The sequence below is a fragment of the Cebidichthys violaceus genome, unplaced genomic scaffold, assembly GCF_023349555.1.
Source record: "Cebidichthys violaceus isolate CVI_PGR_0920_01 unplaced genomic scaffold, fCebVio1.0.p SCAF_15, whole genome shotgun sequence".
NCBI lineage: Eukaryota > Metazoa > Chordata > Actinopteri > Perciformes > Stichaeidae > Cebidichthys > Cebidichthys violaceus.
The window spans coordinates 11,334,289-11,358,026 of NW_027176318.1; the positions used below are offsets into that span (position 1 = coordinate 11,334,289).

Consider the following 23,738-nt stretch of genomic DNA (forward strand, 5'->3'; position numbering starts at 1 on the left):
ACACACACACACACACACACACACACACTTCACCTCCTTTGTCATTCAAATAACCTCATGAATATTTCACTCCCTTGATCTAATGGCTGGAAGAAGGGAGGGAGAGAACGAGGGGCTGGAGTGGTAGTCTGTTTTAGTCACAGTAACGACCTGTGTGGTGTGTTACTGGAGTGGGAAACACAACCTTCTGCTGGGCCTCAATACATATTTTTATTCCTCACTTCACATCCTCCTGACTTTGGTCTTTCACCTTTTAATTTTTCTGCATTTAGAGGAGAAGTCTCCTCCCCACAGCACCCAATAACACGTGTCAAGTGACACGGTCACCTTGCTGTGTTTGTTTGCCATTACTCTGTAGCCACACGGCCTGCATGCAGCCTCTGGGCCACTACTGGGTGAAAGGTAAAATAAAAAGCGTAATGAGGCGAGTGGAGGAAATACTTATAACCTCTGAATGTACTCTGACTGAAGCACAGGAAGCCAAGGTGCTCTTGATGTGGCCTCGTGCTCCAGAGTGAAGTGGGGGCTTTTAAGAAGACACATTACCCAGCCTGGAGGGGCTTCTTTTTTTTTAAAGTTGAGAAACCAACCCTCCTCCTCTTCCTCCTCGTCATCGCCACCATGTCATGACTCCATCATATGGAAGTCTATGTGCACATGTTTAATGATGTGCAGCGTGGCCCCTTTAAGAGCATAATGTCCAGGACTCAGAGGTCTGTGTGCGCTGACCATGGCCTCTGGGTTGGTCACCAGTGTGTGTGTGTGTGTGTGTGTGTGTGTGTGTGTGTGTGTGTGTCTGCAGCAGAGAGGAACTGATTCAAACCTTCCCCAGCCGCCGTTTTAGGACCAAACGGCAAGCCTCACCGCGCTGCCTGCCCTTATCTACCAATGGAATGCAACAGCTGTGCGGGGGAGTGGCAGGGTGGGCTGTCTGAAACCCCCCTCACAGACCCCCTCACAGCCCCCCATCCACTCCACCTCCAAGCGACATGCAGGGCTCCTGAAAGGCAGCTCAACTAAAAAGTGAGCTAGACACACACAGTGAGAGACTCAGGCAGGGCTGCTGCACATTCAAAATAGAGTCAGAGGGAGGGAAGAGAGAGAGAGAGAGAGAGAGAGAGAGAGAGAGAGAGAGAGAGAGTGTCAGGGACAGGCAGCAGTGCTGTGAAGGAGAGCACAAAGAGAAGGAAAGTGGAGCAGGGGAGGGGAACAGGAGGCTGGGTGAAGGGAGAAGGGAAAGACAAAAGAAGGAGAGAGGAGACGTAAGCAGGGTGAACGGAGGGGACCGAGCAAATGGCCACGGAGGAGACGGCGGGGGGAGCCAGGAAAGCCACCAAGAGCAAACTGTTTGAGTTCCTGGTCCATGGAGTGGTGAGTGGCGCTGTCCGTCATTCCCATGAAGGGAGCTGGCATGCATCCGTGTGTGTGTGTGTGTGTGTGTGTGTGTGTGCGTGCATGAGTCGGCGCAGCAGCAGCGGCAGCGGTCTGTGTGTGAGAGATAGCTGGGTAAAGCTGGCCATGTGAAGGTTATTTCCAGCCCCCCTCCCACCGCCCTCCACCCTCCTCTGGATCCCAGCCTGTTAGGAGATGGCTTGAGAGAACAAGAAGTGGAGCAGCATGGATGGATGGAGCTGAGCAGGAGAAGGATGGGGAGCACACACACACACACACACACACACACACACACACACACATGGATACATGTAGGAATAGAAGCTAAGCAGCAGCAGAAAAGCAGCCAGCTCCCCCTTTGGCTAACAGAGGAGCACACTGCTTCCCAGAGAGTCACAGACAGAAGGGAGGATGGGGGGGGGGACGAGTCCACTCACAACAACACAGTGAGAGTAGCCTTGCAGGTAGCGTGCTTTTGGTTTTCGGTGTGGAAGGATTTGAACCTGTGAGGTCACGAGACAGACGGACGTACTAGCGTAGACGGAGCAAATACAAACCGGTCCCGTTCACGTGTGACATGTCAGAGTCGAGCGCCGCTCACGGGTCAGAGGTTAAGCAACTGTTACCGGCAGTTAATGGCAGAACACGGAGGAGTTTGTTTTCGGTAATGAGCTGAATGAATGAGGAGGATGTCGGGGAGTCGGTGACGCTCGAAAGTTTGTAGCAGACGTGGCTTTGACATTGCCTCAAGTGTGTCAATAAAATGGTGGTTTGCGGTGGTGACGATGTCACAGTGTGCGTGTAATTTGTGAGTCCGATCGTTTGACAGATCTTTTACATTCCTAAAGAAAATGTGGAAGAAACACACATTACAACTTCAACAAGCTCAAGGTGACATCTTCTACTGTTTCCTTTAGTTCGACCAAAAGAAATCCCAAAACCCAGTGATGTTCCGTTTCCTTTGATATGCAACGACAGACACAATGTGTGACCTTTTATCTATTTTTGCCTGAACGTGGTTCATCGATCCCGACTCCGCAGCTTGTAACGTTCCTCCAGCTGAAGCGATTCGTAGAGCAGCGGGTCGCTTGATTGGTTATCATCACATTTATCTGCAGTTTGATTTTTTGTCAAGCACAACAATGCACCGGTTTTGGCTTCTCACATGTTATTGTTGTATATGATGCTTAACTGAATATGTTTGGGGGGTTTCTGGCTGTTGATTGAATAAAACGCTCTGTTTTGATTTTGTGGAGTTGCGGTAGGAATCTACCACAACTTCTCTGTTTTCTGACCCAACAATGACTCTGCTGTGACCTGACTCCTGCGTCATGAATGCGACGTGGTTTCTTTTAACTTCCCGCTGAACTGCACCTCAGTACCGGGGCCCTGAAACTTGGAATCACCTCAAGTACACGGAAAAGGTCAAAAAAAAAAAAAAAAGAGAGACTCCGGGCCGTTCATCAGACTGAGCTCTGATTGTCGTTGCTTTAATCAGAGCTGATGTTTGTCGTTCTGACACCAGGTAGATTTATCCAGTGAAACACGATGAGGTACTGTGTGTTTGACAGGAGCGGTCACTACAGGGCTGTGGAGCTGAGACAGACTTTAGGAAACAATGGAGCAGGTGATTGATGAGCCGGATGAGCGTGTCCTCTCAACAGACCAATTAACCTTGATGAGGTCTCTGGCTGCTCCGAGCCAAAATATTTCCCTCTGCTTTTCGTTTTTTCTCTCTCACTCTCTCCCCCCCCCCCCACACCCACGTTTGAAGATGGAGAACTCTTGTTGTAATAGTTGCGGCAGGTTCCCTCCTCCTCGTTGTGTATACTGCGGGATGGAGAAATATTTATAAGACGGGATATGGGGTGGGGGGGGAGGGGGGTCGGCGCAGTCTGCTAGCCTGTGGCGAGAGATGACGTCCCCCCCCTCCCCATATCACGTGTAGATGCATTCACACACACACACACACACATATATTTAAATACATGCACACATTGTTGTGGTTACCGAAGGTCGTGGTGTTCCTGCCTCCCAGCAGCAGTGTGTGTGTTGTGGGGGAGAGTGTTTTGGCCGAGGTCTGCTTTGAGGACTGATGGGTGGGCTGAAGGCCCGACTGAGGTCTCTTCTTCTTCTTCTTCTTCTCTCTCTCATTACCCCCCCCCCCCCCCCCCCCCCCCCCCTCAATGCTGTGCACATGGAGGTCAGCGAGGGCTGAACGATGAGAAGAAGCCTTCCAGCGCTCTGCGTGGGAAACCCCGATAAGCGGAAACATAAACACGCTGCGGCGTCGTGATCTGTTGTCACCTTTGAAACACTGACCGCACCTTTAACTTTCAGATCTGGATCATTAAAACTTGCTCAAAGGGTTAGGTCGCCCACATTACAGAAACGTGGCACAGTTTCGTTTTCTCCCTCAACCGCAACACAAAGGAAGTGAAAGAAATATCCTCACAGCACCGAAAAGTGACATTTGAGGAAAAAGACGAGACAGCTACTTGTCTTTTTGAAACCCAGCGTCCCGGTTATTTGGGGTTCACAGACCTCGCCACGGTCATTGAAATTGCTTCCAACCAAAGAAGTATTCAGCATGAAAACGGTCTAGAGTCTGTTCTGTGGATCCAGACTAACAGGGACACACTGAATCTCTTTAAAGTTTATCTCAAATGAAGTTCCATTTTCCTTTATCGTAATGAGGAAGAGGCAGATGTTACAGAGACGGATCATCACAATATCTCCACTGACAGTCAATAAACACTGATATTGAATTATTGCCCAGCCGTCACGTTGATATACAATATTAGACCCATAAATACAGGGATGTGAGTTAATCTGAAAGTATTATTTAAACAAGAGTCTGAGTAAAAGCTGAGATTTCTACCTTAATGACATATATACATGAGTTACATTGTTAATTGTTGCATCTAAGACAACGTAATAACACAATAAACTGAATTCTTCCATGAACATCTGATAAAACAAGCATCTTTTTCATCACAAACTTGTTTTTTTCCCGCTGTTTTCCGACGCTTCATTGACGATAAGTTTGAGGCCTAAAAGTCTGACTCTCGTCCCACTCGAGTAACCTCAGTTTTATATAGATTTGATTCTTTAAAAGGGACCCTCCGTCTTACAACCCACGGACTCGTATGTTTAGTACAGTGTGGGTTAAGTTTGGCCTCTTCAAATCCCTCCAGAGATGCCAGCACACTTCTCAGATATCCATCCACATGGCAGATTCGATTGCTTGGCTGGCTGGCAGAGCTCCGGGCAGAGTGTTGGAGTCGGTTCAGCAGGTCAGATTATGAAGTACCACATTGTGTGTGTGTGTGTGTGTGTGTGTGTGTGTGTGTGTGTGTGTGTGTGTGTGTGTGTGTGTGTGGATTTAGGGGAAACTCATCCTACACATTATCCAGTTTTTTCTTTCTGCTTCTGTTATCTGGAAGGCTCAGATTCTCCAGACAGACGCTTGTTACAGAAGTCTGGTGTTATTGTCCAGCTGAGGTGGGAAGCAGACAGAAACCGTTAAAAGCTCCACGAGGTGATACCATTGCAGCAGGAGGCCCTCGACCATATGTTGTATTATCCCCTCCCGTTTTGGAGGACCCCCCCCCCCCAAAGATCCCCTCCCCCCTCGCCGACCGCGCTTCCGAGCCGGAGTGACAGCGCCGCCTGCTCGGGCTTCTTATCACAGGATCTCTGCTCGCTCACCGATTCAAAGGGCACATAATACGTCAGTCTTATCCTCTGCCATCGTCTGCTCTGAGTTATTAAATCTCCCCGTGAATACATGCATCTAGTTTGATATCTGGCCTTGTTATTGTGCCCTCTCTGCAGTTTATTACCTCCTTTGTTTGTTTGTGGACGGTCTAAAGATCAAATCTGATACGTGTTTGTGCGTGAAGCAATCCACGCTGAGAGGTGACAAACAGCGTGAAGTGTGAGCTCATGAAACTCCTCACTTGTATCCTTCTGGTGTCCTCTCGCCAACATTTACTCGCTCTGTGACAAGATGTGGCCGGCGGTGTTGGTGGTTAAACATTTGGGTCTGTTAAGTCATGGCTCTGCTAAAAATCCAGGTTTAGATGTTTTTATTTGTAATAGTAGAGAGGTGGTAGAAGAAGAATAATCCACTCTCAGTATCTTTCATGGTTTAAAATGTCTAGTGTGACAAACTGTCTGTCCTTTGTAGAATATTTATAGTTTGATATTAACTGAGAAACGGTCAATGATTGTCATATTTTTGGATCAATTTGTGCTCATAATACATTTCAGTGGTAGAGTTACTCTAGCAGTGTATTTTAGTACAGTGTTGAGGTACTTGTACTAAAGACTTTACACTTATATTCTTTCAGTGAAATACGTTTTACTCCACTAAAATTATGAGGAAGCTTTAGTCACCTTGCAGATTAAGATTTCATGTACAAACCCTTCAATGATTCTATGAAATATGATTCATTGTTTTAGATCAAACCCTGCCACTCTCAGGGCCGGATTGACCTGCCAGGCGGCCCCGGGGCAAAGGTAAACCACGGGCCCCTAATGAGAGCCCCCACCCTCCCTATTTCCCCTGGGTTCCCTAATAGAGCTTCGTTATAATTTGATTAAATTCTAAATTATGCAAAAACAGTGAGCATGTAAGCATAACATATAGCAGCGACGTTGTGGAACGGGACGACGTAAAGCGCCAGTTAGAGCGTCTTCAGCTTCAGTAATGTGACGAATTTCAGTGATTTTACTTTTACTCTAAGTAAAGGACAGTGCTTCACACACACACACACACACACACACACAGTTGGTCTGTGCTCTTGTTCAAAGGAGTCAAAGGCCTTCTTTCTATCAGGCGAACCCCAATCTGGTCTGAGACAATAAACCGAGGCAGCTGTTGTGTCATGGGAGTGACAAGCGCAGGTGAGAGTTCCCCAGTTGTTCCCAGGCGTCAAGTGGGGAGTGTGAAACTGTGGGCTCTGACACTGTGAGCATTGTTTAGTGTGTGTGTGTGTGTGTGTGTGTGTGTGTGTGTGTGTGTGTGTGTGTGTGTGTGTGTGTGTGAGAAAAAAAGAACAAAAACTTAATTTAGTGTATTTTTCGTCCGTCAGCTCTAGTATCCATTTTTCAGATGTGTTTCACACCACTGCTGTCGGATCGGTTTCACTGTCGCTTTCAGGCTCTCAGAAGTGGCCTGATGGCCTGAAGTCCATGCAAACAAATCCCTTATTGGGTCGCACGTCTGTCAGACCTTTACTACACACTCTCTCTCATGTTTGCTGCCCCACATGGAAAAGATTTAAAAATACGGATATCTCGTAAATCGACGTCACAGATTTGCTTAGGCGTGTGCTCATGTTTACCAACTTAGCTGCTGTTTGCTCGGAGTAATGTTACCAAATGTTACCAAAGTCAGGAGACTCTCCAGTTTCAATAGAAGGAGAGCAGACGGCAGGATCTCATGTGAAATGGGAGGAATGAGGTCTGGATCGGGATGCGACACTCTTTGTTGCAGCTCCGCTTTGTCAGATGAGACGAGCATGTTTACAAGAAGCTGCTCCTCAGTCAACCACGATCCATCAGGAGGAAACGCGTAAAAAATGTGCAATTGATCTAATGTCTGCTTTGTTGTATTTTTAGAAGCACTAATTTACAATTATAATAAATCGGAGTACACAGTGGAGGATGTTGTCTACATATATGTGACCCGTCTTCTCTCCCCCCCCCCCCCCCTTAGCGTCCTGGCATGCCGTCTGGAGCGAGAATGCCCCACCAGGGAGCTCCCATGGGCCCCCCCGGCCCACCGTACGGAGGGAGCCCGGCGGTGCGGCCCGGCCTGCCCTCCACCGTGATGGAGCCCAGCCGTAAGAGGCCCGCCCCCTCCCAGCAGGTCCAGCAGCAGCAGCAGCAGCAACAGCAGCAGCAGGGCGGCCAGAGCCGGGCCAGAAAGTGAGTCCTGTCGACCCCCCCGAAACTCCGACCTAAACGCTGCACGGCTTGTTTGTGGAGCTCCTTTGTTCGTCTGCGTTTGTGTGGAGCGACTGAGATCATGAAGAGGCTGTGGTTGCTCTTTGAACTTCACCAGTCGGGGCTTAGATCTTTAAAACCCAAACATGGAGATGGTCGTGAATCATGTAGTAAGAGCTGGGCATCGAAACCACAATATCTTTCAGCACCAACCAAAATGAGTATGAATCTAAAACTGAACCGATACTAAACGCTGGTATGAAACTGGGCTTTTATTTATTTTCTGATCAAACGATTCCAGATTTACACTCGTATTATAGCTCATTTTAGACTTTATGTCATTCAGGCAAATGTTCACACAGCTGCTTGTGCTCAGACGTCATGAAACAGAATGCACTTTAGAAGTTTGTTTATTGATAAAAAAGGGTTTGAGAGAAAAATAAAAAGTATTTTAATGGTCCATGATCTTAGGTATCGTACTGGCACCAGTATCAGAAGATTTCTTATTGGTTATTTTACAATAGCGCTTACATGATCAGTAGGTTAATCAAACTGTTTTTATAATTAAGTCATAAAAGTGATTTATAAAATACCTGCAGCCTAAATGCTAGTGTCAGCATGCTAACATGCTCACAGTGGCGATGCTAACATGCTGATGTTTAGCGGGTTTAACGTTTGCCTAGTTCACCGTGTTACTTTAGCGTGTTAGGATGCTAACAGAAAGTAAAGCTGAGGCTGACAGGAATGTCATTAGTTTCACAGATAAAAGACAAAATGTTGATGATGGCACCAGATGAAACATTAAGTTATTACAATTCAACGTGAATGTTTGAACACAAGTTCATGGTAATGTATTTAAAAGCTGTCGAGATGTTTCAGTCCGGACCAAAGTGGTGGACCCCAGCGCCACCATGTTATTAGCATGGCTAATAAAAAAAGCTAAATAGATTTCCTGCTGTTCTCTGTTTTCTATCATTAACTTTTAGACTATTAATCAGACAAAAGCAATGGAAGTTATAATAAGCATTTTCCCTATATATAAAATGAATTAAAGGATTGTGGATTGATAAGAAAAGAGGTAATGAAATCGATCATAACTTGCAGCCCTCCAGTACAAGACACCCACAGCCAATTCCACACTGTGATCTCCTAGAAGAAGTGAAACCATGACCTTTGTGTGTCTCTGTTCAACTTTCATTTCAGTTTGAATGTTTGACTCTCTCCCACCGCTCCTCGTTTCGATGCACCCTTGCTCGCCGCTCTTTGCATCCTCTCCTCACCGTCCCGAACACAACCGTGACTAAATGTCTCTCCTCCGTTCGCTCTTTGTGTCTCTTTGTTGTCTCATCTATGCGGTGTCCATGCTGCTGTCTGCAGGCGTTCAGACTCTGGTTCTTCTATCAGTACGATCTATTGTCTGCTGTCTGACAAAGGATCTGATCATCAGTATCCAGACACACACACACACACACACACTCACACACACACACACAGTGGATGTCTGTCTGTTAGGAGACGAGTGTGTGGCAGGTATGGTCATTAGAAAGGAGATCAATATGCGCACTCAGTGGACCTCTGTCTCTCTCGCTTTCACTCTCTCAGTATCTGCAGTACGATTGATCCACTTACAATTAAGCGGGCTTGTCGAACAGGTCGGGGGAAATGTTGTCCCGCGTCGGGGGCCTCAACCCCCAGAGCGGCCCGGCTGGCTGCGGAGGGTCTGATCGATGGTGCCAGGGTGACCCGTCCAGGTGTCTCTGTAGAGAGGAGTGCGCGTGTCCTCTGGCAAACAAAGTTGACGCTCCGGCTCTCCAACTCGCTCTAACTCCGTCCAGCTCGGACCCCACGACGCTGCCAGCTGGGGGGCCGGGCCACCTGTGTTTGTCATTGAGACCTCGTGGCCCCGGCGACTTTCGCTCTGCAGAACAAACGCTGTCCTGCGCAGGGCTGCTGCTATAAATAGGACTTAATTCCAGGTTTGCTTTGCATAAAGTGCTGTGAATACTCAACCTTGTGTCAGAGGAATTACGTTTATGTGCTACTAATTTGTTTCCCCAGAATACACAGAAAACACTTTGTGTGCCCAGGACTGTGACGCCAGTGTGCTTAAGAGACTGGCAATGATGTAAAAGTGTAGATTCCAATGTAGAGGCTTTTATTTCTGCGGTAAGTGTGTCTCGTAGCAGGAAGTACTCGGGACAGATGGTCTTAAAAAGCGTGTTAAAGCAAAGACATCTGTGTGTCCTGGGTAAAACTTTTCCATTGCATTTTATATTACTCATTTGCAAAGTTGATGCCATGTGGAGTAAAATCTACTTTTTAGTAGCTTTTTCTCATCATAAATTGTGGATTGTTTTTATGCAAATCAGTTGCTTTTTATTGTAGTTGTTGTGTTTCATCGTGGAGCGTCTTTGTATCACAAAGGCGGATGGTAAAAAAAACATCTTTAATTGCATGAAAATTTGTTAAAACCCGTGGACTTCTTCCACAAAACCGCCGTGAAGTTTCACACTTTTAAGAGTCGACTTCAGTTTCCTCGTCTGGATGAGAAGGTTCATTACAGCGTGTGTAACCAAACCCAACGGGGATGTCAAAGTGCACTATCTCACGAGAAATATAACCACCGGAGTGATTTCTAGCCGGTGTTAAGTTACTCTGGAACGATCTGCTCTTTTGTTTATGAGAAACCCAATTTCACCCGTTTCCTCCATTAGATTGGTTCACATGTTGGGGATTTCTTTTCAGACTTTCAGTTTCGAAACGTTCCTAGCTGCTCGTGACGTTTGATATAGGACTCTTAGGGTTGCTTAGGAGCTTCGCTGGTTTCACTCGATAATGAAACAGGTTTCTTGTTGCTAGGCCAGATATTTTGAGGTGCTTTGGAAAGCGTTGCTTTTTTGCTTCTGGGAAATGAGCGAAAATGGTGTGAGCGGCATGCACGTTGTCGTCATTTCGCACATCACTTCATCTACGCGACGTCCATATTTGCCATCCGGAGCCGAACAATAGAGCTGAACCGCCTGTTTTGCTCCTCTTTCCTGCGACACACACACACACACACACACACACACACACACACACACACACACAGAGTTCCCAGTGTGTCCGTCTGTCTGTGTGTTGTCTGTCTGCGTGTGTGAAGCATGATTGTTTTGGTTCACAGAGAGACTTTGTTGAATGAGCGTGTCCCTCAGATGAGCAGGACGCCTCCCAGCACCCCCTCAGCTGCACTCTGTGCATGCATGGACGCAGACACACGCCCATCCCAGTGCCTGCCCTCGTCTGAGTTTTTTAAGAGTTTGCACTCACTAACAGACCCTTGAACTTAACACACTTACAGACACTCAAACAGCCAGAACCACCAGGTGTGTCCCCCCTCCCCTCCCCCCCCCCCCCCCTGACATCGTACTTGAGTGTGTGTCTCGCCACAACTCTAATCGGACAACCTTCGAATCCTCACCGATCCTTAGGAAGCCAGTCGGATTCCCCGGAGCCAATGAGATCCCGGCGAGGCAGATGGACATGAGAGAGCCCCAATCAGATCCCACGCTCGGATCAAAGTAGGAGCTTGTTCTGCTGCATGTCCATTTTCTTAACGTTTTGATGACTCCTAGCCCTTCGCCCGAGCCCAGCACTCCCTGAATGAGTTCCTTTGGCAAACCGTACGGTTCAGGCCGGGAAGTTGAGTCCCTAAAATGTAGTGGTGCATGCTTTGGACTGGAGCATGGCATGATGGGAAACGTTTGTTTCAGCCAGAACAGAAACGTAAAGTAGAATCCAGTCTAAAAACCCCTTTTATAAACAGTTTAAAATGGCGGATTGTTGTGATGCAGATGTGTGTTTTCCTTTGCAATGCATCCCCGGATCTTTCGATCGTCCTTGCAGCAGGCTTGTTTCAGTATTTGGCATGCTGATGTAACACACTGCCTCACAGACCGGTGCAGTGCTCTGTGATAGAAAATTCCTCTACACTGCAAAAAAAAAAATCCCCTTCTACAAACAAGAACAAGTCTTATCTAAAGAAAATGTCTACCAACAGCTGGGGATGGGCGATATGATAATAGATACCATATAAACCAAGACGTCTCTGTATTATTTATAACGTTATATCTGTCCCCGCTGCAGCTCTATCAGCTCATCGTTGTTAACAAACATGCACCTTCATTTCTCTGGTACTTTGGATTAACCAAAGACAGACATTTCCATATGTTATAATTTAATAACAATATCTATTGACAATGCAATCAAAGTGAGCAAAATATTTTGCACTAGCATAAAAACCAGACCACTACAAAAGTCCATCTAAACTAAACTGCATTTGTTGCAGAGAGCAAGATGAGGAGATGCTAAATATGCAGCCAGTTAGCTTAGCTTAGCGCAAAGACTGGAAACAGCTAGCCAGGCTCTGTTTAAAGGTAACTCTAAAGATCGTCTTGTATCTTGTTTTAAATCTGTACAAAACATGTGTAAGAATTCTGTCACCACCCAAAGGTAAAGGGTCGGAACGTAGATGGACGGGAAAAATCAAGAGCTTTTCTTTATGCTAAGCTAAGCTAGCTACCTGCTGGCTGTTGTCCTATATCTAGTGGACAGATACGAGAGTGGTGTCAATCTCCTCATCTTACTGTAACACTTGATATAGGCAGTGACACTTGGCAAATTCACAATAAAAGTGCTTGAAAGTAGACTGTACTTTAATTTAGCTCCATTTAGAGGTAAAATCCGATTACAGATCCGAACACAATTCATCTTTGATAAATCAGCCTAAAATAAATGACTCTGACTTTGTTTAAATGCTCTTTTTGCAGTGTAGTTCCATCCAGGTGTTTTGTAGGCAGCTGTCCTTCTGCAGGCACCAACATCAGAACACTTGCATGAATTCACCAGGGTGCTCCACGTATCACAGGTGTCCGCAGATCGAACGTTTAAGGGCATTTTGAATAACGAAGGAAGCTGGAAGTGTTATTTTGTGTAATCGGCGTCACCGTGTCAGAAAGTTCTGACAAAGGCACAACGTTGGCACAGATTGTCTCATTGTTCTTAGTCTCTCCGTGGTAAGTATGAGATAATCAAAGAAACGTTGTTCTCACACAGCAGAAACATTCATGAATGAGAACATCTACCTGCACACACATGCATTCTCCTCCTCCGTGAAAATCATTCCTAAAAGCTCCTGAACACACATCCCGTCACCATCCGAGAATCTGTGTGTGTGTGTGTGTGTGTGTGTGTGTGTGTGTGCGTGTGCGTGTGCGTGTGCGTGTGTGCGTGCGTGCGTGCGTGTGTGTGTGTGTGCGTGTGTGAAGTGAATACATGTCAGGAGAGAGGTGCGTGATCTGACACTTTCCTGGCTGTTTGAGGCTCTCGTTCTCCAGGTGGACCGCTGCATTTCAGATACCACACACACACACACACACACACACACACACACACACACACAGCTGGGATGCTGGGGTGCTGGATATGGCCCAGCATTTTAGCAGATGGCCTGGGTGCTACGCTATCAGTCACCATAGTAACATGCTCTCTTTTTCCTCTTTCCCTCTGTCTTTCTCTCCCTCTCTCTAGTGCTAAGAGAAGGAAAATGGCAGACAAGATTCTTCCGCAAAGGGTGAGGCTGCATCTTTTTTACCTTTTGTTGCTGTGTTTTTTTGTTAATGTCTGTGTGTGTATGTGTGTGTGTGTGTGTGTGTGTGTGTGTGTGTTATTATCTTTTGTGTAAAATAAATCATGGTCGGTTTTTGGATGTCAGGGGTTCTTGGAAGGTGCAGAGGGCCAGATGATTATGTGTTCTGTCCAAATGAGGAGAGAGCGGATGAGGGCAGCGATCAGAAGGTTTTAGGGATTTTTTTTTTTAGGGGTTTCATTCTCTTGTTTGGATGGTGGCTCGTTGATTTAAATATGGCAAAGAGACGCAACCACAAGTAGAACCGAAAGACAATTGCCACAGGTGAGTCTTAGCCGACAGAGGTTGTGATTTTCATCCCGGGGTCTCGGTTTTTCGGGCCCATGCCACAGAAGGCTTTCACACTGAAACTATGGAGGTCTGGAGGTCTGGAGCCGGTGAGCGTCTTGGCTCTGGTCTTATCCCCCCAACATAACCCAGACAGAGAGATAGCAGTAGGCATGGCCGGGGCGCCACTCCACAATAATGAGTCAGGGACGGGGAATGTCTGCCACACTCCTTCGTCTGCTCGGCACCTCGGCCCGGTGAAAGACAGTGAGATGGAGATAGAGAAGGAATGGGAGGGAACAATGGAGGCAGCCATTTAGAGAGAAACATGAAAGAGAAGTAGAGGGAGGGAGGAGAAGGAGAGAGAGAGTGAGTGTGAGTGTGTGTGTGTGTGTGTGTGTGTGTGTGTGTGTGTGCGTGTGTGCACAGTTTGGTAAGTAAGCAGCAGCAGCCCTTGATGCTTGGAGGACTTTCATCGGTATGGTAATGTCTGAGTCCCGGCTGGTTGGCTGCACACTCTGCATCTCATTTTGTATCCCCCAGTGTCCCCAGGACGGTGTGGACCACCGTTTGAATGGCAGGCTGGGCAGCAGCTTTTGGGGGAAAATAAGTCTCATATACAGTATAGAGCAAATATTGCACACAGTTAATTATTCTCTATATACTGTAATCATTGGAATATTAGTAATCTGATGAGCTTTATTTGGGATGACAAGGTATTAAGTCCTTAGTCTTCTCAAGCCTGTTTTGGGTCATAGGTGTATCCAGGTGTTTTTTGCATACAGCGGCGTACAGCATGAGTCCCTGGCTGAAGGCAAATCAGGGCCATTACAGCTCATGGTCCGCATCTTAAACCCCCGCTAACCTAGCGGTGGGTCAGTCAGCAAAAACTCATTCTGTGCAGCCAAACTTTGTTCAAACCCTCTGAACTCTGTTTAACATTCTAGTGTAGCATACCCTGCTGTATCATCTATTATACTCTACATGGGACCATGCTGTACTGAAGAGGACTTAACACTAGCGATTGAGACCATAACCTCATGTTTACAAGGTTTACTGAGGTAATAAATCAAGTGAGAATTAGGGTCACTTTCTCATAGACTTCTATAGGATTCTGACTCCTTTATGCAATCAGGAGTCGCCCCCTGCTGGCTATAAAAAAGAATGCAAGTTTAAGGAACTTATTGGCAGAACCAGAGGTTCACAAACATAAATAACATTTAATTCATTCTTGAGCTTTAGAGGTGCTGCTAGGTGGATTTTGTTTCTTTTACACAGAGCCAGGTTCGCTGTGTCACACTGTTATCGTGTCTTTTTGCTAAGTGAAGCTAACCGGCGGCTACCATTGGCTTCATATTTACTGCACAGAGAGTGGTGTCGATCTTCTCATCTTAGAATAACTCTCGGTAACTTCCCAGTTATTCTGTATATATTACACTGTTCCTTGAAACTCTGTGTTATGGCGCTAAATGTCCTTGAAACGAGTCCTTGGACCCCCTGCAGCACAAAGACAGAGCAGACAGCTCATCTGTTTGAGCCTTTTAGTGATATTCAGATAGGGTATGTGAAGAAAGTCTTCTTAATCTGACGTGTGCGAGATCTAAAGATGTTGACATCAGACCGTCTCCCTTCTGAGTAGATCCGTGAGCTGGTCCCAGAGTCTCAGGCCTACATGGATCTGCTGGCGTTCGAGCGCAAACTGGACCAGACCATCATGCGCAAACGTGTGGACATCCAGGAAGCGCTGAAGAGACCAATGAAGGTAAGGGGAAAGATCAGGAGCCAGGGAGGCCTGCTGTCCTTCAGGTGTCACTTCTGTTCATTTAAAATCATATTTGCACCTAAACAGGTACTGAAAGGTCGTCAAATAGTTAATAACTTTATTTTTCACCTCTTCTTTGAAGACAAAAAGCATCCTTTTTCCAGACTAAAGACTCATTCAGAGTTGTATTTATTCATTCATTATTGTTTAATTCATTTATTTATTATTAATTGGTGTGCATTAGTCTCTTCATCTTCTCTTCAATCATTTGTGAAGCACCTTGAATTGCATTTGTTTGAAAGGTGCCATATTAATAAAAACTCTGCTGAACGACTGATTAGATTTCTCTTGTTGTGTCAAAAACACATTTTTAATCTGCCGTTACGTCGAGCTAATCGGATCCAGATGGGCCCACCTGCACCGCAGTGAAATGCCCGTTTAATCTGTGGTGTTGTTATGTTCCCTTGTGTCAGCAGCAGAAGCGTAAACTGAGGCTCTACATATCCAACACCTTCAACCCGGCCAGGCCCGACGCCGACGACTCGGACGGCAGCATTGCATCGTGGGAACTGCGAGTGGAGGGGAAGCTGCTAGATGATGTGAGTTTTATTCATCTAAAATATACGCTGTCTATTTTATTTATTGTTTCATAATTTAAATAACTGAGATCATAATCTCCCCATTCAGCACGAAAGTGTGCCGCTCTGGGTCGTTTTGTGCCGGCGGTCACGCTCAGTAACGATGTGCTCAAACGACTCTGGACAGAAAAGTATCGTCTGGCTCGGAATATGAAAGTGAAAGACTGCTGCTGTGAGGAGTGTTTAGAGAGACTGTAGATGCAGCTTGAGAAGCAGAAGGATTTTTTAGCTTCCCTTGAAAAAGCTCTGATGTTCTTAGCAGGCCAAGCAGCAAGGACGTCATCTCACAGCGGTAGGAAGCGTTTAGGTTTCACAAACCTCAAATAGTTCTGGTTGCGCTCAGAGGAAGTGGACCCTGAGAATAGTGTCTGGTGTCTGCTGGTCTCTCTCAGCTCTCTCGTGGGTTTTTCTGCTACGAGCGAACACACGGCGGCTGATGTTCGCCGTTGCGTTTGTGTGTCTGATTCAGACGTTCGTTAACCACAACCCTCTCTGTCCGTTTCACAGCCGGGGAAGCAGAAGAAGAAGTTCTCTTCGTTCTTTAAGAGCCTGGTGATCGAGCTGGACAAAGAGCTCTACGGTCCTGACAACCACCTGGTTGAGGTTAGTTCAAACATGGCCGCTGCACCCTGACCACAGAGGAAGAGGCTCGGTTCAGAACGACCTTCTACCTCCTCCGACAAAATGACTGCAGGCTTTTACGTGTTCACGGTGATGATCATCGGTTTTCAAATGAATGAACGTCAGCTGAGTAGAGGCAGCACTACATGCTCCGGCTCTCATCTCTTTCTATTTGGATTCTTCTCGCTCTTTATTATTCCTCCTCTGTTGCCTTTACTTCTGTCATTCATACCTTTCATACTTTCAGAAATACTTTTTCTGGGAAAAGTTCTGCATTCAAATTATGAAAAAATGTTTATTCTCAAACTTTTTCATGCACTTTGAACTTTTTTCTACTCATTCATACTCTCAGAAAAGTATGTTACACATCTGTCATACATTCTGGGTATTTCACATTTACATCCCTTTAAAACTTTATTTGAAGCTTAGTGAAAAATCTGATGTTCAGCGTTAGAGCGAGTGACATCACCGTAAAAATAAAATATTCCTTAAAAATGATCTTAAAGTTACTCTCATTCCCACAATGTTCACCTTTCATAGTTACTTTCAGCTTCAAAGCATAGAAAGCTGTGTGCTCTTTGATACAATGTAGCTATGGAAGCAAACGGACGGACACATTTGGCACCGTCAGCCTGAAACGGGACCTGCCACATTGACTCCCAGTGAAACGGAGACCAGAAGCTTCTGATTGGCTCCCGTTCTCACGTTTTTTCACACCGCAAACACAACATCTACATCGACGAGTCTTTTCTCTCTCATACTGTAACATTTTGGTGACTGGGTGTTTTTTGACTGGGAAGAAGGAGTGGCAGAGGTGGAAATGTAACCTGCTGATCAGTGAGCTTCACAGGTGCTGGTAGGTGGAGCGATAGCACAGGTGAAGCTAATTCCATTAACGATGGCTCACTTGCATTACACAGCTGTATTTAACGTGTTGCCTGATTAGACGTCTCTTAAAGCGTGTTTTTTATGATCTAATTGGATTACTGTTCCTGCACTGTTGCGTCAGTGTTAGTTTTACCTCTTCAACGTTCTGGACAGCTTGCTTGCTTCGTTCAGTGCTTTCATTTGAGGTTTCTCATCCATTAGTATTATATCTTTTGTGTATATAGATTCCGTGAATCAGACTGTGTTCAGCCGTGCAGTCGGGGTCGTGAAGATTGTTATTTTGTGACGTCTGGTTAAGTCTCCAGCTGCACTCACCCCAACTAACCTGCTCCTTTTTTAACAATCTCTTTGAATTCATACAAAATCAACCAGACACAGAGTGTAATAATTTGATTCTCTGCAACAACAGAAAGGACAGACTCTCCCCCCCCCCCCCCCCAACTGTGCAAGGTTGTTTTTTTTACATGCAGAAAACAAGTGCTTACTAATTAGAAACAATCATTAGCTGCCCTTCACTTTGCTTCCTCACTAAATGTATTGACTTGAAAAAAGCTTTAGAAATTTCGAAAGCGAAAAATTATGACTTCTCAAGGTTCCTCCTTTTAAGAGGGTATTTTGGCAAGGCACTCAGGTGCATCGCTTTCAAAGATTTTCCATCAAAAGAATTTTTTTCTCTACCTTGAGGTAAAATCAGTACTTAATCTGTTCTGAATCAGCTATTGGTTGGGGGAAAACATTGCTCTGTGTTGCATGCCAAGTTGCTGCGATCCACTGTGCTGAAGACGGAGCTTAAAGTGCTTTCCCTTTCAATTTCAAGAGGAAGTGGAGACGTTGAAACGCATTTCTTCTGCGGTTAAATACAGACGAGGTTCAGATATATACGTAAAGACTAAAACGCAAAATCATTTGGAAATAGTTTAATTTAGTGTTTCTGTTGTTGCACTTCAATTCCGCGCTGACGGTGTGACAACATTCAGCTTCACAGCCACACGGTTAACCTCTCACTATCTTGTTTTCTCAGTGCACTGCATGGCTAGTTTACAGATATTTAACCTCTCGCTGAACCGCAGGCTCTGTGCTGTAGGTCAAGATCAAGGCTGCTAGATTCAGGTGCACTCAATGGCTTCTTTTGTGCATTTGTTCATTGGGCCAAATCTCCTGCAGCTTCATTAAAGCCCCTGAGAACGTTCACATCTTGAAGTGATTCTCTGCAACATTAGATATGAAGCAACAATTAAAGATAAAGTTCAGGAAGTATTATTTTTTAAGAGTTTTACACTCAATAAGGTTAACGCTAACACAAGGCTAACACTGATGTTTAGCATGTTCACCATCTTAGTTTAGGGGGTTAGCATGCTAACGTTTGCTAATAAGCCCTAAACACAAAGTAAAGCTTTCGTAGGTATTTTGGTCTTAAAGCAAAGTATTGATCAAATTAAAATGAGCATGGTTGTGTATAAGTACATGCTTGTGTACGTTGTCCATGTACAGTAAGTACAGCGTGCAGGATTCGTATTGGACTCTGATGGATGATATGCACATGTTGAAGCACCGTGTGTGTTTTAAACTGTAAAATATATCATTCATGATTTGTATGTTTGTGGATGTTTGTTTCACACTTTCAATTGAAGTGTGAAACCAACAGGAAATGAAGTGTGATACAAAATAAAAAGACAATTCAGTCTGAATAAACCACCTCAGTTTGGGGTGTGTAGTCACTCTGTGGCGGTTTGCTCTTTCAGTGGCACCGCACGCCCACCACCCAGGAGACGGACGGCTTCCAGGTGAAGAGGCCGGGCGACGTGAGCGTGCGCTGCACTCTGCTGCTGATGCTGGACTACCAGGTGAGGGCGCCGCACAGTGTCGCTGATAAACCACCAGAGGCGTTACAGAGTGCGTTAAGGACTCCATCTTGAACCTGACATCCGTCTCCGAGCCTGACGCGATGACGTAAAGGCTGCGAGGTGGGCGGTCGTACAAAAAGAGGTGTCGTAACGCGATGATGTCGTCTCTCCGCAGCCTCCCCAGTTTAAGCTGGACCCTCGCTTGGCTCGCCTGCTTGGCATTCACACCCAGACTCGCTCCTGCATCATCCAGGCCCTCTGGCAGTACGTCAAGACCAACAAGCTGCAGGACTCCCATGACAAGGAGTACATCAACTGTGACAAGTACTTCCAACAGGTACGGGACTCACTGTGTGGGTGCTATAAATCACGCTGCTGTTGCATCAATATTAATATCCGTGTTGCTGAAAATCTGACATTCCTGGGACAATGTGAGTAACAATATCTATCTTGCAATACTGACCTCTGTAATATAAAAAAAGATATATTTTAACTCTCAAGGAAAACTATTTTAGCGAAATCAATTATCATATTGATACGCCCCATGATGAATGTGTTTTGGCACTGTGTGCATTGTTAACAGAGTCTTTCCCTTCTCTGCAGATCTTTGACTGCCCTCGGCTGAAGTTCTCTGAGATCCCTCAGCGCCTCACCAACCTCCTCCTCCCCCCCGACCCCATCGTCATCAACCACGTCATCAGGTACAGTCCTGCTTCCCTGCAGATAGACTATTTCTTAACCCAGAAACAAGTGTGAGGATGTGCATCTATATACGTTTATGAGTGCGAGGTTGTGCCGTGATGTATTTATCTTTGTATGACTTATGTCTTTGCAGGCATCATGAGGTGCTTTTAAGAATTTGTTGAAATGTTTCTCTCTATGTTCCGTAATGAACGTTTGCTCTCCGTCAGCGTGGATCCCAACGACCAGAAGAAGACGGCGTGCTACGACATCGACGTGGAGGTGGAAGATCCGCTGAAGGGCCAGATGAGCAGCTTCCTCCTCTCCACCGCCAACCAGCAAGAGATCGCCTCACTGGACAACAAGGTGATATCACCAGCATCGCAGAAGGAAAGCTTTGGATTGATTCACCTTTTCATGTTGTAAATTGTAAATGAGCTTCCTCATGGGAACGAGTAATTCTGCTGCATTTATTCTGAACAGGAGCTTTTGTTTCATGGTAGTCTGCTTGCACAGGATGATAGTAGATCAATGTTTTGACAGTTTATTAGCATTTTACTTTAGCGTGGTTAGCTTATCAGGGCCATTGAAGGTAAACAAACTAAAAGAGAAACAAATGAGTAAATGTGTGTTTCCTGTTTTCAAATGTTTGTAGATTTAGTTCTGAGACTCAGTTTTATTAGATTTAGTATCATTTCAGAGTTTGAGTTGACTGTTAAATGAATAGAGAACATGTTCTTGATGTACTGTAACTGTTCCTCTTTCAGATCCATGAGACCATCGAGTCCATCAACCAGCTGAAGATCCAGAGGGACTTCATGCTCAGCTTCTCCAGAGATCCCAAGGGCTACATCCAGGACTGGCTCAAATCCCAGAGCCGAGACCTTAAGGTTTGATATTTACACACACGCACACGCACACACACACACTCATGCCTTTTCATTTGTAATTTAACTCATATGTCTTTATTTGGACATATGTTCTGGATGTTCGGGGGGGTAATAAAATGCAGGAAGTCACTTTGAATGTCAACACATACAAATAGTGTTCTCAGTTTATGAAATATGATGCATTATAGATTCAATATATATCAATTGTAGATTAAAATATGTATACATTTTCACTAGCTACAACAAAAAACCTACGACTGAATAATACATACTAATATGATGTCACAGTGACGGGTCATTATGTCCCCTAATGACAACTTTAACGCTTGATTCTTTGAATATTTCTGATGTATATAATAATAGGGTTTTGACCTGTAGTGGATTAACTGTGGTGTCGCTGCATTCTCTTTCTGTCACATATGATATTAATGTTGGTTATTATTTGGTCCCGTCATTAATGGTTTCCTCCTCGCTGGCTGCAGCTAATGACGGACGTGGTCGGGAACCCTGAAGAGGAGAGGAGGGCGGCGTTTTACCACGAGCCCTGGTCCCAGGAGGCCGTCAGCCGCTATTTCTACTGCAAGGTGAGGAAACGTCTCTCACTCTCACTTCACAACAGCTTCCCAGCTCGGCCTCCGGATGCTCAGGCGACGCTTTTCTCCTCTTTTCCTCTGCAGATCCAGCAGAGGAGACAGGAGCTGGAGCAGGCCTTGGCCGTCCGCAACACCTAAATCCAGGCCCTCCTGAGTCTCTGCGTGAGTGTTTGGATGCGTGTGAGGCCGTCGCTGTAGTCCGGTGAAGCCGCATGCCTCTAAAAATGGCGGCGACCTTAAAACAAAATTTAAAAAAAAGGAAATGCAAAAATGTGAAATTTAGAGGAAGAGGTTTTTCTCGCGACTGCAGCGATGTTCACGTATGGAAGCCCAGATCTGGACGCACACGAGCGTCCGCTGCACATTTGTCCCGTTTCGTGCAGGACCGTCAGGACGTCATCATCAACCGCACGCGTTCAGCTGCACCCTCCTCTTCAGCGCTACTCTCTGCTTTTTGTTCTGTAAATACGTCACACACACGTCGAGACGAACTCCGACCCGGCTGCTCACACACCGCCGCGGCTTTTGGGGGATTCTCGTCTCGAAAAAGAGTTTCCTTCTGGATGAGTCTTCAAAGTTCATGTTTTCCAACTCTGAAACTGATTTATTGTTTGATTGTAAGTGTGACTGTGTGTGTTTTCTTTAGGTTGTTCTCATTAGGAGTGTGTGTTTTGTTTGATTAACTACACCAGCAAAGGCGAGATTACGGTGTGACACAGGAATCAGTTCTATCTATAACCCTGGGGTGTGGATTATTCACCAGTAAACAGTGTTAGACAAGTTAACTGAAGTATTATCACATTATCATCACCACAGAAATAGTGTTTTAATGAAGGAGATCATCATAATAATAGCTTTTTCTTCCCTTAATCACTGCAAAAATGACAAATATGCCTCGATACATGTTGGTCTGATGTATTATGTCAAAGTCGCTCACTGCCTCTTCCTTGTGTGGTGTTAGTCGCGTGTTTGTGTCCTGAAGGTGTTACCAAAGGTTGCAACAAGGAGAAGAGAACATGATCACTGAAATAGAAGTGGGCAAAAGAATCCACACCTGGGGTTTCACCGCAAATTGCAAAACGTTTCCCTTGTAAGGTGGTCATAAAAAACCTGAACACTCTGGGTAGTCTCAGAGCCGATCCAGTCCCAAATGTTTGCCTTTTGTAGCCAATTAGGCCTCAGGTTTTTATAAACAAACACTAAAACTGTTACTGCGATGAACGCTGGACCTCAGGTCTGGAGGATTTTGTCCATTTCTACACTTTTTTTTTACGTTACATGAAGAAGAAAACATTTTTTTTCCGATTCTAGAGATGTGAATGTACATATGTTTCTTTTCCCTTAAGAGGGCCAACTGTACAGTATATGACAGACTATTTGTGTGTTTGTTTTTGGGGGGGTGGGGGGGGTTACATGGTGCATTGTGGGAGCTCCATGAGTTTTGAATTAGCAGGGCAGGAATGTTAGTGTTCCTCTGTGGACTATCTTGGGTTGGGGTGATTTATTTTAGGTCTCTCCCGTTGCTGTCGTGGGAGCTAGAAGCTGCAACAAAGAAGGACTCTCAGTAGCTGTAACATGATATAATCTGCACCCATTCTTTTTTAAATGACACTTGACTTGTATGTATATGTTGTAACATCAGATGGAGGATTTTTTTTTTTTTTGCAGTCAGTTTTTTTTTTTTTTATGGGTTTCTCTGCACTGTGCTGTAATCCTCTCCTCTCGTCCCGGGTGAGACCCTCTTCATGATCCCAGCCTACACAACAAGCGATCGGATGACTTCACGATGACCTATGCATGCTCCATGGACATTAAATCAATACATCTGATCAGATAGCGTGTGTGTAAATATCAAGAAGAAAAGAAGCTGGCGTATAGCAGTCTGTGTGACGAACAAAAGACTTTTGTTGAGATGCCTTCTGGAAACTTTTTTGCCAAAAATGATATGCCCTACCAGCAACTAACTGTAGGTGTGGTTTTCCTTCTGAACTGTGTTTTTGTTACTAGGACTAAGTTATAATAGCTGCACTCATTAGAGGAGAACAGCGTAGTCATTGGTGGTCTCTTAGTCCTGATTCACCTTGTCATTCAGTCACTGATTCACTTGCACCCTCTTGTGGAGGAAACTCGAAGCTGCAACTCCGGGGTGACCTCAAGCTTTGAGCACCACAGCATCCGAAACACCTGACAGACAGTTAACGGACTACTGTCTCCTGTTACTAAACCCTGACTTGTGTTTTGTCTCTCCCGCTCCCTGCATGTGTTTCTCCGTTTACACTGTTGTCCGAGCGTCACCGACAGGGAGCTAGTAGTACACTTACCGCTGTATATCTGTTAACGAGCAAACCTGTTTGGTGATTCTACAAAAAGACAAAAAAAGAAGACAAAAAAAGGGAAAACAGCTGTGACATTGTGAGACAGCCTGGATGTAAATAAAGAAGCGCTTGCCAAAGTTTGTAAATGCCACGATATCTAAAGTGTCTTTTTTTTTCAACGTGTCGATGTGCACATAATAGAAACT

The 23,738-nt window shown here is 45.4% G+C and overlaps 1 protein-coding gene across 9 annotated transcripts in view; it reads left to right on the top strand.

Annotated features, from left to right (window-relative positions):
• smarcd3b (SWI/SNF related, matrix associated, actin dependent regulator of chromatin, subfamily d, member 3b) overlaps nucleotides 1-23,683 on the top strand; it is a 33,759-nt gene extending 10,076 nt beyond the window's left edge. For 2 of the 9 annotated variants that reach the window (XM_068710022.1, XM_068710018.1), the window contains exons 2-14: nucleotides 7,118-7,329; nucleotides 10,818-10,907; nucleotides 12,916-12,958; nucleotides 14,940-15,062; nucleotides 15,536-15,661; nucleotides 16,208-16,303; nucleotides 18,925-19,053; nucleotides 19,229-19,390; nucleotides 19,657-19,754; nucleotides 19,965-20,100; nucleotides 20,502-20,624; nucleotides 21,107-21,208; nucleotides 21,302-23,683. In XM_068710022.1, the coding sequence (XP_068566123.1) occupies nucleotides 7,118-7,329; nucleotides 10,818-10,907; nucleotides 12,916-12,958; nucleotides 14,940-15,062; nucleotides 15,536-15,661; nucleotides 16,208-16,303; nucleotides 18,925-19,053; nucleotides 19,229-19,390; nucleotides 19,657-19,754; nucleotides 19,965-20,100; nucleotides 20,502-20,624; nucleotides 21,107-21,208; nucleotides 21,302-21,355 (1,494 nt within the window). In that variant the 3' untranslated portion in view covers nucleotides 21,356-23,683. Of the gene's footprint in view, nucleotides 1,372-7,117; nucleotides 7,330-10,817; nucleotides 10,908-12,915; nucleotides 12,959-14,939; nucleotides 15,063-15,535; nucleotides 15,662-16,207; nucleotides 16,304-18,924; nucleotides 19,054-19,228; nucleotides 19,391-19,656; nucleotides 19,755-19,964; nucleotides 20,101-20,501; nucleotides 20,625-21,106; nucleotides 21,209-21,301 lie in introns of all 9 variants that reach the window. The other 7 variants (XM_068710017.1, XM_068710016.1, XM_068710021.1 and 4 more) reach the window with 7 other exon arrangements.
• Nucleotides 23,684-23,738: the final 55 nt, after the last annotated feature.